The sequence below is a fragment of the Rhamphochromis sp. 'chilingali' genome (assembly GCF_963969265.1).
Source record: "Rhamphochromis sp. 'chilingali' genome assembly, chromosome: 12".
Lineage (NCBI taxonomy): Eukaryota > Metazoa > Chordata > Actinopteri > Cichliformes > Cichlidae > Rhamphochromis > Rhamphochromis sp. 'chilingali'.
Genome location: NC_137939.1, coordinates 23,737,511 through 23,749,544, shown reverse-complemented (window position 1 = coordinate 23,749,544; position 12,034 = coordinate 23,737,511). Strand labels below are relative to the sequence as shown.

The 12,034-nt window shown below is 39.1% G+C and overlaps 1 protein-coding gene across 1 annotated transcript; it reads left to right on the top strand.

Moving 5' to 3' along the window:
• The first annotated feature begins 4,172 nt into the window (after nucleotides 1-4,172).
• irf10 (interferon regulatory factor 10) lies at nucleotides 4,173-11,953 on the top strand. The gene is made up of 9 exons (XM_080899440.1): nucleotides 4,173-4,340; nucleotides 4,426-4,608; nucleotides 6,379-6,574; nucleotides 6,749-6,825; nucleotides 9,144-9,198; nucleotides 9,914-10,012; nucleotides 10,266-10,652; nucleotides 10,751-10,869; nucleotides 11,482-11,953. Exons 2-9 carry the CDS (start codon nucleotides 4,438-4,440, stop codon nucleotides 11,584-11,586), a joined length of 1,209 nt encoding a protein of 402 aa, XP_080755566.1. The 5' UTR covers nucleotides 4,173-4,340; nucleotides 4,426-4,437; the 3' UTR covers nucleotides 11,587-11,953.
• The last annotated feature ends 81 nt before the right edge of the window (nucleotides 11,954-12,034 follow it).

The window sequence follows — 12,034 nt, the reverse complement described above, 5'->3', positions numbered from 1 at the left end:
GAACAGATAAACACACACACTCATGTTTGTGCTTTCTACTGTGTATACGATACATTTAAAACAGTGATTGTAATGTATATTCATTCACACCCAACAATCTTTTGTTTATTTCAGTAATTATTCTAATTATTGTAGTTTATACTTTTACTGAGCGAGGGAGGATGAATCTATATTTTTCTTCTATGTACAATACCATGTAAATATTTTGTTTTTTCAAAAACAAAGCAAGTGTATTTATTTTCTGTCACTTGGATTTGTGTTTTTTTTCTTCCTTTATGTAAAGCTGCCTACTTCCTTTGTCAGTATGAGTGCACACAAACTCTGAAGAAATGAAAAGAAAACTACTTTTGGCATTAGCATTGAGTTCAAATACGGCACACGGCGCTCTGCCTCAGAAGCATGACACATTTATTTTGTAACAACAATCAGCTGAGCTGTCAGAGAGATGGGGGGAGGAAGAGAGTGGGATCTTTGTATGAAGCATCTTGTTCTGTGTGCTCGACATTTTCAGGTTTATATTTTTCTGCTGTAATACAATCTGTCATATTTAAAAGGTCTATTTATTGAGAGCCGGCTAAGTAACCATGTGCTCCAATGTCTCGACTATGTTTCACTGCTGAACTGGTACAACAATAAAGAGGAGAAAAGCAACAAAGCCACTTTGAGATTTATTGTTTAATCTGGACGGAGAGCAGAACTGTGTCCAAGTCTGAGGAGGACACACGCTGGTATTGAACTGTCTTACACGTTCCTGCACAAATATTTGCTCGGATTGTAGCCTCACCCTTCACCTGCTGACCTGAGATCTGTAAGAAGTTTTTTCCACATTCAAAAGCAAACTAAGAATTTCTCAGGCTTAGTTACTACGTGTGTGTGGGTTTGCATGCCTGTGTCTGTGGTTTACGTATATGAGGTGGATGTGGGTTGTTTTCTGTCGGCGAGTGTGCGTCGATGCTCCCACATGCATTCAAGTACAAAGCACACTGGGTTTACGTGTAAATATTTTGCAGTGGTTGCTGACAGCGGATTTGGGGAAAATGCAGAACGCTTGTGCGCATCGGTGTCAAGCACGCTGCACCGACTTTTACATTTAAACGATGCGATCCGTGACACGAGCTTTTGTTTTCAGATTTCAGATTCAGATTCAGATTCATTAGGACAGCTGTTCATTTAACTACACAGCAGTTTCTGTTTCCAAAGCATTGGAGCTCTTACAGTATATTGAGAACTTTTACTGAAAGGGCTGATGAAAACAAATAAAGAGTTACGTTATGTGCAATTCCCTGCACACCTGAATGAGTGGAGGAAAATTGTTAAAAACAGCTGAGTGGAACTTCTGCACACTTGGTTAAGTGCTGGGTACTTTAAAGAAGTGTAAGGTGATTGTTATAACCCCAGTAGTAATCTGGCTGGATAACTGTATTATGGGATGGTTGAGGTAGCTTTTGTGTGTTCACATAACTACCTGCTGAAGGCTGGACAGTCTGGAAATTTCAGCTTATAATTCTGATATTTCATCTGTGAGAAATATTCTGTAAAATTGTGAATTTGTGTTGACAAGTAAAAATTCTAAAATTCATAAAGTATGTATAACTACAAATACTAACTTGCTGTGCTGGATTGGTTTCCTCTTGGTGCAATTATCATCAAGGGTCAGTTCCTGCAGAGATGGTCAGAATGAGACAGACTTCTGGCTGTTTTCCTGTCAGACACATACCAGTAAGGAGAGTGTTAGGAGCCATATTATCAGCACAAGTTTGATTAAGATTTACTACATGTTTTTAAAAGCTGCATGCCCTCATATATTGCCAATTGATATCATGTTAATGTCTCCATTTGTCTTGGTGTTACCCCTTTGATGTGGAAATCTGAACAAACACTTAGGTACATCTTGCTAGTTCTGGGTTGGACCCGATTTGACTTTCAGAGTAAGGTCCTGGAAACATTCCGCAGAGATTTTAGTCCATACTGGCATGAAAGCATCTCATATTTGATGCAGATTTAATGTGAATCTCCTGTTCCAGCCTATGCCCAAGGTACTCTATTGACTGGGATCCAGTGGCTGTGGACGGCTTTTTTTTCCAGAGTATCTGTGATCGCATTTTCATGTTTACTAAACCAGTTTGACATAACTGGAGCTTCGTAACTGGAGGCATAATGTGTTCAGCTGGAAGCAGCCATAGGGGTTCATTCTAAAGGTATGGACATGGTCAACAACAATACTCCGGTAGGCTATGTTGTTTAAATGATGCTCACTTGGAAATACGGGTCCACCGTGTGCTAAGAAAATATCCCCTAAGCAATGTTTTTTCCCCATCTTCTCAGACAACTAAAATCAGTTTCCTGTTCTTAGCTGCCCAGTGTGATCTTCTGCTGTAGCCCGTCCTCTTCAAAGATTGCCCATCCTCTTCTGATGTATTTTCACACGAAGAACTTTTCGTGACTGGGTATTTTCACATATTTTAAACCATTTTCCCCCATACAGTCATCCAGGGGATGACTGTATGGGGGAAAATCCCAGCAGATCAGCAGTTACTGAAATACTCAAACCAGCCTGTCTGGCACCACCAACAATGCCATAAGACAGGTAACTTACCTTTCTTCCTCATTCTGCTGCTTATTTTGAACTTCAGCTGAACTTAATGCTGAAATGCACTTAGATATTTGTGTTAATGACCAACTGAACATGTATACCTAATGAAGTGGCAGGTAAGTGTTACCCCCCTCCCCTCTGCTATGCTTAGCTTAATAACTGTCAACCAATTTTCAAACTGTCCTGTCTTGCCAGGATCCTGAATTATATATATATTAGTTAATAAACATCTCATATCATTCCTCGGAAGACATTCTGTGTCAAGGTCACATCATCACATGGTTTCAGAGCCACTTCTACAACACTGCACTTCATATCTGCTCTTACAAAGGGGGAAGTATTGTGCTGAACTTTTTTTAACATAAAAATGTGACACTTTTAATCCTGCTTCGCTCCCATATGAACAAATTCTTGTGAATTAAATCTCACCAAGATCATAAGTCCACAAATGATTCACAACAGATTAGATCCTCTTACTGATAGAACTTTAGTGTCTTAGCTCTAGGCATTATAACTGCTTTTCATATACCCATCTTTATAGACCATAGTCATATTAATTTACTATGGCACAATCGTTTGGTTGATCAGGTTCACTCGAAGTTCACGTTGTCGGAACAGGCATTAACCAAGGTTTACAGTGCCCCCTGCTGGGCAAACTAAACAGTGCGTTTGCAAAACGGTGCCAAAAGTCTTCTTTAAAACACCTACGCACCTCACCTTTCATCCAAGTGAACTTTGAATTTTTAGTCTCCGCCCACTCAGTGTCGTTACCCGATGTGAAATAATATCGGTCTTAAGTAAGGAGCATTAAACCCCACATAATAGAGGAGGAGCTTCTGGTGAAAAGAAAAAAAATCCTTACGCCCACATGCTTTCATTTTCACAAGAACGTTTCGGTATGACGGGTACAAGTGTTTGTTAGTATCTCTCTCTCTCTCTCTCTCTGTGTGTGTGTGTGTGTGTGTGTGTGTGTGTGTGTGTGTGTGTGTGTGTGTGTGTGTGTGGTTATTACTCATGTTGTGAGGACCTAAATCCGTTTATACAGTCACATTGTGGCGACTTTTTATAGGGACAAAAGGAAGGCTTAGAGGTCCGACTGGGCTTCATGGGCGGTTATGAGTAAGGTTGGAGTGTATTTCCAATGTAATGTGTTTTAAAACCATGAAAGACACAGCTGTGTCTGTGTTCATTCCCCATTTAGACTCGGTTCTACACAAGTGCTCATTCAGATTCTCCCAGCTAATTAATGAACACCTGTAACTTTTTTTTAGTAGTTTTCTGGTTCTAGTTAGCTGTTTTTACACAATAATGTGTCCTTGGTTGGAGTTTTGTGATCAAATGCATATTTAAATAGTTTACTTTAAACGGTGACTACATATTGACTTCAAAAAGCGGTTTTAAATTTTTACAGTTTTACATTTAAGTCTTTTCCTGAATGCCGTCCGCGTGGCACAGTGAATTCACTCTCTTTCATTCACCTTCCTTTGAAACGAATCTACCTTCGTGGCAGCTCTGCAAGCGAGGGGGGAAACCGAAAGTATCAAATGAGTTAAAGCTTTCGCTTTCGCTTCCAAGAGCCCACTTAATTTTAGTTGCGACTTCTTCATTTAAGCTTGCGGTGAGATCCGTTTGTGTTAAATTGATAAACTTTTAGTCTGTTTTTGGTCTATTGTGCCGTACTTAACATCACATAAGAAGCTCGGACGGCAGCGAGATAAAAAATACTGGTATTTTTCCAGTTTGCAAGGTGGGAACGTGATTAAACTGTGCTGGGTCAACTGTGCACATGTCTCTGACATTTGAAAGTGGAATTTTGTTCTTCTAAGACACAGTATGTTCTGAAGATGGATGACGGGGCTAAGTTGCACCTGAAAGAGTGGCTCATAGTCCAGATAGAGAGTGGGGAATATGAAGGACTTTGCTGGGAGGATGAGAACAAAACTATGTTCAGGATACCGTGGAAGCACGCAGCCAAGAAGGACTACAAACAGACGGAAGATGCGGCGTTGTTCAAGGTCAACATTTTCTAAACTTTTATTTTCCAAAAATGTAAACGTAAAATTTGCCGAAAATACTGTTTGGGGGTGTTTTAAACTGCATAAATAATCGGATCCCAATTTGCCATTGCGTTGAAGTAATTTGGACGATACCCTTATTTCCTGCACTGGTTTATTGTCATAAGAACTTAAACCATAGCAGATGCAAAGGAAATGAGAAAAGATTCATTTCACTGAACATTAGAAGTGGAGGGTGTTTATTTTCGCCAGATTGTTGGACGGTTGCAGATGGTCGCATTAATGAACTGCAAGTCTTTGTTAGGAAGTGTTTTTTTAAATTATTTTTTTTATTTATTTAACTTTAACTATGTGAGAGAAAAAAATTAGTCTACTGATAAAATCCGTTACTTTGCTGTGTTGGCCAGGCCACTATTAGGCCTGGCCAACACAGCAAAGTGCTTTTTAATGGTCACTAGGAGGCAGCCAAGTTTGACTGAACAGAGGCGATATGGACTAAGGTTATATAAACTAGAACTAGGTATAAAATAAATAACTGGAAAAAACAATAAAAAAATCACTGAATAAAACTAAAACATAATTTTCAAGAAAGAGAAAAAACCAAGAAACGAAACCTAGTTTCTCACTAAAATACAAATATTCAGTAAAAGTTTGTGTTGAACCATTTTGTAATACAAAATATCCATGTTAAAATCTCAATAAACTAACAGTGTTTGTAACACAAAGTAAACAAAAACTCACAATTTTCAAAAATTAAAAACTGAAACTCAGCTTTGGAAGCAAAATGAAACTGAACAGATTTAAAAGCAAAAGCTGAAAACATAATGAAAAAGAAAAAACGATATTAATACAAAGCTATAATAACTAGACTATATAAGATAACGGTGACTTCACTGGATTTATTCATCTGAAAGTATGTGGTAAACAATATATTTTTATTTACGTATTTATAGCACATAAATAATTATTTTATATCTGTTTCAATAGATGTTTGGTTTATCACTTTATTAATGCAAGTCAACTCAAATTTATTTATATAGCACCAAATCACAACAGCAGTTGCCTCAAGGTGCTTTATATTGTAAGTTAGAGAGAGAGAGAAAATTGCAACAATCCAAGCCCTCCTATGAGCAAGAGCTCTGGCAACAGTGGAAAGGAAAAACTTCCTTTCAACAGGAAGAAACCTCCAGCTTACCCCGGTTAAGGGAGGGATGGCCATCTGCTGCGATGGGTTGGGGATCAGGGGAAGAAGATCGGAAAGACACGCTGTGGAAGAATGCCAGAGGTTAATAATAACTCATGATTAATTGCAGAGTGGTGTATTAACACATAGAGAGTAAAAAAGGTGAGTGAAAAAGAAAAATTGTGCATCATGGGAAGCTCCCAGTAGCCTAGACTTATTGCAATGCAACTAAGGGGGGATTCAGAGTCCCCTGATCCAGTCCTAACTATATTCTTTGTCAAAAAGGAAGGTTTTAAGTATTTTAAGCATATTTATGAAATAATAAACCCAAAAGTCTAAAACTGCTATTTGAAAATATCCCTACTTGTTTTTAAAGCAATTCATTTCAATTTTTCCTCAATGATGGTTTGATGAATTCACACTTTTAATAATTTAATGATAGAAAAGAAGATTAATCAGACACTTGCAGATGATGAAGTGCATCAAAACATGCTTTAAATATGTTGAAGTTTAGAGTTACATTCAGTTTTCTTTCATGCGACCACTTCTAAACATAGATTGTCTCATATTTTAATCTTTGTATTCAGGCTTGGGCTGTGTACAAGGGCAAATATAGGGAGGGCAGGGACAGAGCTGATCCCACCATGTGGAAGACTCGTCTACGCTGTGCACTTAACAAAAGCACAGACTTCCAGGAAGTCCCTGAACGCAACCAGCTAGATATCACGGAGCCATACAAGGTCTATCGCATCCAACATGATAACAGCCAATCCAGGCCAGCAGGTAAAAACCGAGTGTAAGAGTTTCTTATATATATCTTTGATCTATCTACAGTTTTTGAGCTTTTTTTAAAAATAAAAATTATCTTTACTTTACAGGGTATTGCTTTAACTATATAGTACAGTATATGTGAGTATTTTATTTGTGCTAACTTTATCTACTTGTTGCTCTTCTCAGAGTCTATTCAAATAAAGGATCAAGTGATGCACCATGCCAAGAGGTCTCCAGGGACCCCCGCTTATCTGGACAAATTGGTAAACTAACCCATACAGCCAATAATCCCTGGATTAGCAAAATATCTGATAGTGGATTATGCAGTGGACACACTGTAATAATCCTAAAGAAATGAAGAAAAAATCACTTTGCTTTTAAATGGGAATATTACTTCTATTATTTCTTGTTGGCACTTCATTGCAATCGAGTTTTGAACGGAGTTTAAAGAGTTATCGATTATACTATTTTGGATCTTTCCATTTATATTCTTTGCATGATTACGAGTTTAAAATAATCCTCATTTAATTAATCCGGGGTGTTGGTACAGGTACTCAATTTATCTCTGCAAGCTGTTTTATCTTATCTCCTTGTATGTGAACTTTCTTCTGATTGGTTGTCCCTCATAAACAGAAGGTGTGAAGAACACATGTAGGTGTTCTTTGCTCAAAGCCAGAACTGTGTGCTTGAGATAAGTCAGTGAAATATCTGCTTTCACTGACATAATACAGAGCAGTCAAACTGTCTGAAACCAAGAATTTAGAGCAATCTGAAACCTGATGACTTAATATAAGAAACATCCATGAATATAAATAGATAAAAATGTAAAAAAAAAAGTCCCCTTTAAATGTGTATGTGTTCACCACGGTACACAACAGTGTGCACCTCCAATAAGAAGCTTTTGCTGTTATGTTAAAAATGTTACTTACAGTGGGGCAAAAAAGTATTTAGTCAGCCACCGATTGTGCAAGTTCCCCCACTTAAAATGATGACAGAGGTCAGTAATTTGCACCAGAGGTACACTTCAACTGTGAGAGACAGAATGTGAAAAAAAAAAATCCATGAATCCACATGGTAGGATTTGTAAAGAATTTATTCGTAAATCAGGGTGGAAAATAAGTATTTGGTCAATAACAAAAATACAACTCAATACTTTGTAACATAACCTTTGTTGGCAATAACAGAGGTCAAACGTTTACTATAGGTCTTTACCAGGTTTGCACACACAGTAGCTGGTATTTTGGCCCATTCCTCCATGCAGATCTTCTCGAGAGCAGTGATGTTTTGGGGCTGTCGCCGAGCAACACGGACTTTCAACTCCCGCCACAGATTTTCTATGGGGTTGAGGTCTGGAGACTGGCTAGGCCACTCCAGGACTTTCAAATGCTTCTTCGGAGCCACTCCTTTGTTGCCCGGGCGGTGTGTTTTGGATCATTGTCATGTTGGAAGACCCAGCCTCGTTTCATCTTCAAAGTTCTCACTGATGGAAGGAGGTTTTGGCTCAAAATCTCACGATACATGGCCCCATTCATTCTGTCCTTAACACGGATCAGTCGTCCTGTCCCCTTGGCAGAAAAACAGCCCCATAGCATGATGTTTCCACCCCCATGCTTCACAGTAGGTATGGTGTTCTTGGGATGCAACTCAGTATTCTTCTTCCTCCAAACACGACGAGTTGAGTTTATACCAAAAAGTTCTACTTTGGTTTCATCTGACCACATGACATTCTCCCAATCCTCTGCTGTATCATCCATGTGCTCTCTGGCAAACTTCAGACGGGCCTGGACATGCACTGGCTTCAGCAGCGGAACACGTCTGGCACTGCGGGATTTGATTCCCTGCCGTTGTAGTGTGTTACTGATGGTGACCTTTGTTACTTTGGTCCCAGCTCTCTGCAGGTCATTCACCAGGTCCCCCCGTGTGGTTCTGGGATCTTTGCTCACCGTTCTCATGATCATTTTGACCCCATGGGATGAGATCTTGCGTGGAGCCCCAGATCGAGGGAGATTTTCAGTGGTCTTGTATGTCTTCCATTTTCTGATGATTGCTCCCACAGTTGATTTTTTTCACACCAAGCTGCTTGCCTGTTGTAGATTCACTCTTCCCAGTCTGGTGCAGGTCTACAATACTTTTCCTGGTGTCCTTCGAAAGCTCTTTGGTCTTGGCCATGGCGGAGTTTGGAGTCTGACTGTTTGAGGCTGTGGACAGGTGTCTTTTATACAGATGATGAGTTCAAACAGGTGCCATTCATACAGGTAACGAGTGGGGGACAGAAAAGCTTCTTACAGAAGACGTTACAGGTCTGTGAGAGCCAGAGATTTTCCTTGTTTGAGGTGACCAAATACTTATTTTCCACCCTAATTTACGAATAAATTCTTTACAAATCCTACCATGTGAATTCATGGATTTTTTTTCACATTCTGACTCTCACAGTTGAAGTGTACCTCTGGTGCAAATTACTGACCTCTGTCATCATTTTAAGTGGGGGAACTTGCACAATCGGTGGCTGACTAAATACTTTTTTGCCCCACTGTATAAGCCTCATGCAATGTTTATCTAACCTCGGTTTCTTTTTTTGTAGCCCCCAAATAAAGAAGAATCCTTTCAAGGAGACAAAGAAGAAAAAATATTAACAGGTAAGACTTACATACACAAACTGGTACATCACTATAGAACCATTAAGGATAATCATGACCACAAAGATCAAACGTTTTTTGTAAAAGTGTGCATTTATCCTTGCTAGGTTTCACACGTGGGCATGAGATTGTTATGGCATTTGGTCACCTTTGAGCTATTTGAGTGCTTGTTCATTTTCCTATATATGAGTTGACTGCAGTGATACGTTGTCCATGGCCCCATATTGGCCCTTTTCTGTGTTCCCAAATGGTTTGTGAGATGCCGATTGGGTAAACACATGATTTGGGTGAGAAGCTGGCTTACATTGGGATACTGATGCTGTTAACACAGTTATATTTTTGCTGAAGGGGTTCCTGCTGGCTGCAAAAAAAAAAGACGAAGCTCCATAAATCAGTCATTCTCTAAACTTCTTTAGACAGAATTTAATTCCATTTTGAACAGTTTTTTTTTTGTAGTGCCAGAAGGAGTCTCATATTTCTTTTTGTCAGTGAAGTTGATCAACAACTGTTAGTTAGATTGCTGTCAAATAGTTTTTTCTTTATTTTTGGTCAAACTGGATTGGTAAGATAGTCACTCTTATGTCAAACTGTTTGTTGACATGGGAAAACTGTCTGTTGCAATCAGATGGTTTGATATGCCAACCCTTCTCAGAATTTTACTCAGCTTAAAAATAAAAGCAGCAACGTCGTTTTATGTGTGTTTTTTCTGCTTTAGAAAACCTGATGAGGGAGCACATGTACTGTGAGTTAGTGGAAAAACATCAAAACCCGGCCCCTGCACCTATAGCCTTCTTTCCTACACTTGCTATATCAGGTAAGAGCATTTTTAGGATTATGCACAGACAGGTGAACGTGTTGTTGGCTTTTTCAGCATATGGTCTGGAACACATACTATCTTTTGTGTGTATTTTTTAAAATAGAACTATTTTGTTATATTTTGTAACTCTGTAATTTGTTGTATTATTTAGTTTACTCTAGTTATTGTTCTGGCTTTGTTGGAGCAACTGTGACCACAGAATTTCCTCTGGGATTAATAAAGTATTCTGATTCTTATTCTTATCTTAAAGACTTCCGTATGCAGGTGATGTTGGTGTATCAGGGCCAGATAGTGACGAAAGTGACCACCAGGAGTCCAGATGGGTGTTTTATCCTGCAGGGACATGTTCCTTTGGGAAATGAGAAGATTTACGGACCCTGCACTGCCCAACAGCTTTCTTTCCCTTCCCCGGGCTCTGTATGCCAGCCACCCACTATGGCTGAAGCAATGAATCGCCTTCTTTGTCACCTGGAAAGAGGTGTTCTATTATGGGTGGCCCCAGATGGAGTGTTTATCAAGAGATTCTGCCAGGGCAGAGTGTACTGGAACGGCCCCATGGCCCAACACACCGACAAACCCAACAAACTGGAGCGAGAAAAAACCTTCAAACTGCTTGATATACCCACATTTCTCAATGGTAAGGCAGCTCATGCATACATCACAAATCTTTCCTCCATGCAAACAGGTGTTGTGTTTTTATCATCGATCTGAATATACCAATTATCATCTGCGCAGGTCTCCAGAACTGTCTACAGGGGAGGGGGCCTACACCCTCTTATGAGATTGAGCTCTGCTTTGGAGAGGAATATCCAGACCCCAATGTACCTAAAACCAAGAAGCTGATCATGGCTCAGGTGGGTGGAAAAACTTTACAGATTTACTTAGACATTGTCACTGTTTAGCATCTGGTTGTAAATAAAATATCAAATATCCTTTTAATTTTTATTTGATTTGCTCATAAAAACAGGGGATTTAATTAAAAAACGGTTTTCAGTTTCAAATTAAGATTCATATTCTATAAATCTTCTACGCTATGAGTTAAAATGGTGGTCAAATGGCTCCTCCTGTCCATGTGTTGAATCATCCTTGGTCAAGGTATCAAACACCAAGTTACCCCCAGTGCATCCATCAGAGCATAAATGTTAGATAAAAGCACTGGATGAATGAGACTCATAGTGAAAAAGTGCTACTCTATATAAATACCAGTCCAATCCAATCTATGTTCCTTTTACAGTTCAGTGATATGTGACAGTGCATCTGATTGGCTGTCATCACCTTGTATGTTTTTAAAATACCCCACCTGGTAAATATTAACTAAATTTTATGTCAAGCTGAAAAGTCTTTTCCCTTCCAAAGTCAAATCAGGACTTTGGAACATGAAAGCCCGCCGTGCAGCAATAGTAATGTCAACCAGCAGAGGTCCCCATAAGCATATTAATTGTGTATCACAATGTCCTGTTGGTCAGGTGGTTCCCTTGTTTGCAGTGGAGCTATTGCAGAGGTTCAATTTGGCAGAAACTGAAGAGAAGCCTCTGACCATCACCTCCAACACAGCGGGAGAGAAGATGTAGGAGGATGAGGAAAGCTACCGTGCTTCAGGGTAGGCTTGGACAGTGTACAAGTGGATTACTGAAGGTGTGTTTCTTCCCTGTAAAGACACCCGCAGAGCATTACAGTGCTGTCAGCAGAGATGGAGATGTGTTTAAGAAACATATCATTGCAACACTGACCTGTTTGTAATGCATCAAAGTAATTTGCTTTTTATTTCTACCTTTTGTTGACTGTAAAGTGTTACCAAGTGCTCTGCAAACATATTGTTTAACCCAATAAAATGTGCTTCTAAAATACTGTAACATTAAATCTTTATCATGTATCCAATATTGATCTCATATATTTAGAGTAGTACTGCTAAGTAATTTAAATTCATAATGCTTTACAACAAATGGCATGAATAAAGTGACACTTGTAAATAAATCTATAAAGCTTTTTTTCCCTTTATTTCTAGCCAACATCATATAA

Excerpts from the sequence above, each read along its gene's own strand:
- irf10 (XM_080899440.1), top strand. The coding sequence starts at position 4,438 with ATGGATGACGGGGCTAAGTTGCACCTGAAAGAGTGGCTCATAGTCCAG. Across the intron at positions 6,826-9,143 it reads CCGCTTATCTGGACAAATTG|CCCCCAAATAAAGAAGAATC; the intron begins GTAAACTAACCC and ends CTTTTTTTGTAG. Across the intron at positions 9,199-9,913 it reads AGAAGAAAAAATATTAACAG|AAAACCTGATGAGGGAGCAC; the intron begins GTAAGACTTACA and ends TTTCTGCTTTAG.